Source organism: Nannobrachium achirus (assembly GCF_963921795.1).
Source record: "Nannobrachium achirus genome assembly, chromosome: 6".
Lineage (NCBI taxonomy): Eukaryota > Metazoa > Chordata > Actinopteri > Myctophiformes > Myctophidae > Nannobrachium > Nannobrachium achirus.
Window position 1 is genome coordinate 16,427,099 of NC_137815.1, and position 7,269 is coordinate 16,434,367.

General features: G+C 39.6%; 1 protein-coding gene across 1 annotated transcript; it reads right to left on the minus strand.

Annotated features, from left to right (window-relative positions):
* Positions 1–1,231: 1,231 nt before the first annotated feature.
* Positions 1,232–7,126, minus strand: LOC308287416 (cytochrome c oxidase subunit 6C-1). The gene is made up of 4 exons (XM_080728575.1): positions 7,069–7,126; positions 4,162–4,278; positions 3,188–3,320; positions 1,232–1,353 (listed from the first exon to the last, which is right to left on the minus strand). The coding sequence occupies exons 2-3, from the start codon at positions 4,270–4,272 to the stop codon at positions 3,195–3,197; spliced, it is 237 nt and encodes a 78-aa protein (XP_080584701.1). The 5' UTR covers positions 4,273–4,278; positions 7,069–7,126; the 3' UTR covers positions 1,232–1,353; positions 3,188–3,194.
* Between the last annotated feature and the right edge of the window lie 143 nt (positions 7,127–7,269).

Consider the following 7,269-nt stretch of genomic DNA (forward strand, 5'->3'; position numbering starts at 1 on the left):
TAGATATAGATACACCATAAAAATGCAAATATACAGCATACGATTTGCGAAAGTGACAAACGGGCTTCACAGTTATGTCAGGTGTGTTCATATGCTTATGGTGATGCGATTTCAGATCAATTGCTCCAGCCACTGATGAGAAACGCGGTTTCAGACAGACACTCAGACAGACAGACATTCCGAAAATTATATGTTAGATATTAACACATTTTCTTTAGTCCCTGGAACCAAATATTTTGAGATGGGGATCTGCAGCCAAATATACATGATTTTGGGGGTCCTTGATGTGGAAAAAGCTTGATAACCACTGATGTATAGCAACATACTTTTTTTTTCTCCAGAAAACTGTTACGATTTAAAATACATTTTATTTTGTAGAATTGGCCTATATCAATGGTTCTCAAACTTGTCTTGTCAAGGACCCCCAAAATGTATTTGGCCGCGGACCCCCATCTCAAAATACTTGGTTCCAGGGGCCCCCAGAACTTGGCCAGAAGCAAATATTTTGCGTTAAAAATGTTCACTCTGAATTCGGGTCATGCCTTAGTCTTAGATGCAGAATATATGCGTGATTCCTAAACCCACCAGGCTTGAGTTAAGACCCGCCTCGTGGAAACGCGAGGACTTCCAGGAGTGGCTGAAATCCCTGCCTGACACATGGAGGGTGGATAAAGTCAGAGGCATGAAGACTTGTACTTGCTTCTGTCTGGCCCACACCAACCCCAGTAATTATGGTGGTATAAGAGCAGCAACAACACTAGTATATTGTCGTTGGCGGGTGGAAATCTCGTATCGCCAAATTTGTATGTTCTTTCGCAAATCATACAAAAATCGCACAAAAGTAGTGAAAACAGCAGATCTACAAGCACACAGGGCCTCGCGGTGCGAGGCGTTGTGTGACTGTAGATCGGCTGTTTTCACTAGTTAAAATATTGTTTTAAATGCAAAACGGTTTTGGACATACAAGATTTTCACCCGACGACGACGATATCTGAACTGTCGCTGGAGTAGCAGGAACGCCACCGTCGCCCCCTGCAATGTTGTGGCCCTCGGCTTGGTACCCTAGACATAATTCGGCCCTTGGGGAAAACTAATTGAGGAACCCTGATGTATAATATTAGCACAAAGTAACAATTAGCCATTACTGACAGTTATCAGAAAATGAGACTACATATTCTTGAATAGGTTAGTTTAACAATCAGAAAATGAATCAAATCAAATGAAGACAATGTCATAACAATAATAGTTTATTTAGAGGAACATATCAGCATAGCGATGTTCACATCTGATCAGTAAATTAACATCCATGGGACAAGAAGAACTTCAGACCGGGAATGCACAAAGGGGGAGAAGCTGGAACGACAAAAGAACATTAACAATTAATGTTTGCATCGTCTACTGGTTCTGGGGATGGGGATGTTATGAATATAACAAACAAATGATTATGCCATTGGAATAAATAATAAAGTATAATTTTAAGACATGTATTGTGATTGTGTAGTGATTTTAACACATGGCCCATTTCAGGAAATTAAGCAACAGACTGAAATTAAAAGAGGACTTCACCACTATCTAATGTATATCCTATTAACTTATTGTGAATGTGACATGAAAATCTTACAAAAAAAAGAAAAGAAAAAAAAGAATAGGCATGGATTTGATGGGTGCAAGCCAAACATCCACATGGAAAATGCACTGTGCCAGTCGAGCGGTTAATGTGTTATAAATACATTGTAATGTAACATGTGTTATAAATACATTGTAATGTAACATGTGTTATAAATACATTGTAATGTAACATGTGTTATAAATACATTGTAATGTAACATGTGTTATAAATACATTGTAATGTAACATGTGTTATAAATACATTGTAATGTAACATGTGTTATAAATACATTGTAATGTAACATGTGTTATAAATACATTGTAATGTAACATGTGTTATAAATACATTGTAATGTAACATGTGCACGTGGCTGAAATACCCGGTCTTGATATCACAACTTAGTTCACATTTGGGGTTGGGTGTAGGTGACAATCAACTGAGCACCCACAGACAGAAACGTAAATCAGCACCCATGGTTGACAATGTCCTGTGTGCCGATGACTGATTCCGCTTAATTTAGCTTTGAAAAGTGCACACCTGCTTTTATTTAAGGGTTTATGTGTTTTTGCATGTGTGTGGCAGTATATAGTGACTGGCAGATTTCTGCAATGCCATGATGACAAATTCACAGCAAAACGGTGGCATGGCAAACTAATTCATTGCATTTCTCTGTTCAGACACAGCCAACAAAAAGTGTAGTGTCAAATCTGTGAAAGTGTCATGGCATGTCCTGCCCAACAAAAAACTATGTATTCTCCCCTGAAAAAGAAAGTACCGCCAAATGTTCATATAATGACTGAGCTGTAACTTATGAGACTGGATGTCAGCAATGTTGGATGTCATAACAGTGATTTGGCATAAGTTGCGTTTTCCTGTTTTTAATTACTTAAGCCTCATATACTTCCAAAACATTACCATTGCTCTCATGTGTCTGCCTTGGTGGAACACTTTGCAAACCAAATTGATGTTAACAAGTACATTTTAACCCATTTAGGCCTAGAATTATTGAATGCTTTAACTATTGAAAAATAGCAGATATACAAGCTCACAGCGCGGCACTCGGTGCCGCGCTGTGAGCTTGTATATCTGCTATTTTTGAAAAAGTCGTGAAAATGTGTGCAAATCTTTGAATATATGTATTTTCAAAGCGAACGTTTGTAACTCAAATTTTGCTTCTGGGGGGTCCCTGGAACAAAACATTTTGAGATGGGGGTCCGTGGCCAAATAAATATCATTTTGGGGGTCCTTCACATGAAAAAGTTTGAGAACCACTGACATAGCAGTCTCTCAAGAACAAACTAACTGAGTTCCAGTTTAAGTGAAAAGGACCTTTTCTTTGACGATGGCTCGCCAGATTGCTGACATAGAAACATAGGTTTTTCAAAAAATCTTAGAAGGATTCAAGAGACACTTATAGAATCGGGTCAAAATTCTAATTTTCACGATTAAAAAAAATAGCAGATCTACAAGCTCGCAGCGCTGTGAGCTTGTATATCTGCTATTTTTCAACAGTTAAAGCATAAAATAATGATACACAATAATGTGTACCTAATAAAACCAAAACCCTGCAGTACTTACAGTGTGTTTACTCTCCTGAGGGCCGGACACTTTCAAAGACTCCCGCTTCCCTCATGGCGTTGAACTCCTTGACGGCATCGTACTGCTTGTAGAAGTCGGCGTACGCCTGCTTCCTGGGCTCTGTCACTCCGTACTGTGAGGACAATCAGACAATCAATCAATCAATCAATCAGACAGACAAATCTTTTCTTCATGTACAGGGTTGGGATCCCGAATCGTTTCCATCACATGAACCGTTTCCGGAACTGGTCAGAGCTAGTGGTATGTGGACTAGGGATAGGACGATTATGAAAATGTCATATCACGATTATTCTGATTAAAGATATCGCAATTTACGATATTATCGCGATAATCAAAATATCCCCAACATCCATTATACTGGGGCGGAAGATTTGCCAAGAAATTGTAGGTCTACAAGCTCACAGCGCGTCACAATGCGACACGTTGTGACCTTGTAGATCTGCTATTTTTTGGCAAAGAGATTTGGTGGAGTAAAAAAAAAAGAAAACAAGACTGTTTCAAGTACGTATATTATAAGTACGTTTTACCAATAGAGGGTTTAAATGGTACCGGATATGCAGCTCGGCAAATAAAAGGTGAATTGATCCCAGTGCATGACGGAGGACGATATCACAATATCACGTTATCACGATAAACGATTATATCGCTTATCGTCCCATCCCTAATGTGGACTTCATGTCTGCTATACGATTCAAGACCGGTGGGACTTTTTACTTCTTAAATAATTAATTAAACATTGGCCAAATTGTCAAATATTAGACGCATGCTCACAACGCCTCGCAAAACACGAGGCGTTGTGAGCAGGTAGATCTGCTATTTGCCAGTTAAAATATGATTCTTTTGGGGTCCCCAGTTAAGATGTGTACCAGACCCGAGTGGTACAAGCAAGTCAGAAAAAAAATGTACGTTCATAAATGTTGCCAATAAAGTATTTGTGATTTGAAATGTCTCACCTTGAAGGCAATTGCAGCGATGATGGACAGGGTGAAAGCGATGGGCAGATGGAACCGCAGGCGCTTTCCCAGCAGGTTCCTCATGTGAGCGGGTTTGGGCAGAAGAGACATGGCGAACTACCAGAAGAGAAAGACAAAGGTTAAACATGTTCTTTGACCGTCTTGGTTAGTGTGACAGGGAGGCTCTCTCCATTCCGACATGTCGCCACTCCGAAATTGACTTCTTATTGTCGGAGTGGCGACACTCCCATGGGCCTAAGGTTTAGGGTTAGGTTAGAGATAGGGTTAGTGTCGGAATGGAGACATGTCGGAAAGGAGACATGTTGGAGTGGAGAGATGCACTCAGTGTGACATAGGGGTGGGCGATATGGAAACAAAATACAATATCACGATATTTTTCCAAGCTGTATCACAATACACAATCTTATCACGATTCTTTTTTATGTTGTTTTTTATGGTTATTTTTCAAATTACTTAACAGTACAACCACCTACAGTACGAGGTAACAACAACTAAAACCATAACCATTTAGACCAGTGGTCCTCAATGTGGGGTCCAGGGACTCTCTGGGTTCCTTTTGGGAGGTCTAAATTGACCCTTACAAGTACAGTATGTAACTCTGACAGTATAAAAATGAAACCAAATGGATCCGTAACAAGGGGAGACCTTGACGTTTTAAAAGTTTGAGAACTACTGGTTTAGACAAAAATGCAGGTTTAAATGAATTCTGCTACGAATCTCTGTATTAACAAGTCAACAGGATTTGTTATAAGATTGTATCACGATATATACGATATCTCTGAAAAGGCATATGGTGGAGACATTGTATCGTCTCAACAATATTTATCACCATATCGTCCACCCCTAGTGTGACAGGCAAGTATCAATCCCTTATGGATCCTGTTCTATTTTACCCACATAAAGTATACCAAGTCGGAGTGCCCCAGGGCTCTAAACTTGGTCTGCTCCTTTTTTTCCCTCCACACCAAATCTCTGTGCTGAAAAAAGCCCATCTACAGTACAAGCTCTCAAAGCTTACTAGTACTAGTTCCAATGTCAGAAATATCACGATCCCTAGGGAAAATACCAACTCAAATTGTCTAGCTCAGAGGTTCTCAAACCTTTTCATGTCAAAGACCCTCAAAAGAATATGCATTTGACCCAAAGAAGAACCCCATCTGAAAATATTGTGCCAGGGACCACTACCCAAGATCTGTGGCGTTAACATGTTTCAAAAAAATCTACAAGCTCGGATTGCGCTGTGATATCCGATGTATATTGTTGAGCTAGAGTGGTTAAAGTATTTTTTATGATATATTAACTCCTTTGGAACCCTGGGGGTCCCTGGACCCCACTTGAGAACCATCATTGGCCTAGCTGATATTCATCGAAGTAAAGGGTAACAGGAAGTCAAACTACAACAGTATTTTCCAGATGACATTGAAGGATTTCACAATTATGCAGTCATAACTTAGTAGTTACTTTGTAGTGTTAATGTTTGCAATAAAATTGCATAGCAGGATTCTCAAAAAGGTCCCACCATAACAAACCCAGTCCTACCTACACCACAGTGCATTATTATGCATTATTATTGCCAGACGTACGATAATTATCGTATTTGTACGATAATTTGACCCTCTGTACGATGTACGATCAATAATTCCAAAAATGCCCAAATGTACGATAATTTCGGCATATCATCAAAAAGAGCGTGAATTCACTATTTTCCCTGGCTGCTGATCTGGGATCTGGTTTGGCTTCTCAAATAAGCCAGGAAATCAGTCAATCTGACCCTAGATCTGTACTTGGAGGCATTAAAAATACTGGTTGCATCTTTCCAGACCAGTTTCAGGCTTTTATTTGTGTAAGCTCCAAGAAGTTGCCTGCCTCCACACAGCATATCTGATGCGTTTTTGTCACGCAGGAGTATAAAACGAGGTCGTTTCTTACACTAAAGACGCATTTTTTTGGTGAAATTACGTTTTTACGCGAGTGATTTCTCTTTTTTGGCCGTGTACGATAGTTTCATGTCAAATACGATAATTCTGAGCCTCCGGTACGATAATTCAACATTTCCCATCTGGTAACACTGGTTCTGATTGAGTCTCTTTTCCATTACACCTAACACTGTTGTTAAAGAGTGCATTTGCGTTTAATGGACAGATGTCTTATAAATGGTGACATTGGGACATCAGCAGCACAACTATAGTGTGTGCCAGCGGCTACGTCATTGTAGTCCTTAGCGGCCATTTCTTGGGACAAAACACAGGTGTTTCAATTGTTTGATTGCATAGAACTAATGCTATAGTCTAATCAGAACACCTGTGTAAGGCTGTGTTGTCCCAAGAAATGGCCGTTCTTAGAACTACATCTGGCACACCCTATAGCTTACTTTTGATCTGACTCAATATAACCGATCTGTCTGACATAAGAAAACAAATAAATAAATACGTCGAGGTTTCTTCTTGCACATTAAATCAAGAGAGTGTGCAAATCACATGGAACCAATACTGTACGTCTTGTTGAGATGTACTTGAATCTGTAAGGACAGGCCAGCTTATGACCCTCTTAACCTATCACCTTATCACCAATACCACCCTTACCTAACATTCATAATCATAGCTATTTAGCTACGCTATGTGTCCATGTGTTGATAATTAACACAAACTGGCAGTTACACATGTTAACATGTTATCAGTCATTACATGTGAAACTCATCCTCAGCGAGCTTGTGTTTGTTGGCTAAAATTAGCTTGAAAACACACAGCTAGCGTCGGATTACATGAGTAACGCAGCTTGCTGTGTTAATGTGGAGACAAACGATATTCTTAGAGTTCAATAACAACACTTAGAACATATATGAATGAACAATACAACTATAAATGGACTAATTCTATGAATACTCACGAGTTTAACTGACGACCTTGCGAGCACTGTGTGGACGCCGGAAGGAAATAAAATAATGACTCTGGTGCCGCAGAGCATGCGCAGAAGGACAGAATGCTCTGCATCCCATAGCCCAGGGGTCTTCAACGTTTATAGGCCAAGGATATTGTATAAATGTGTGATGCAGATTTTCATCAAGTTCATAGATATATTCATAGACTT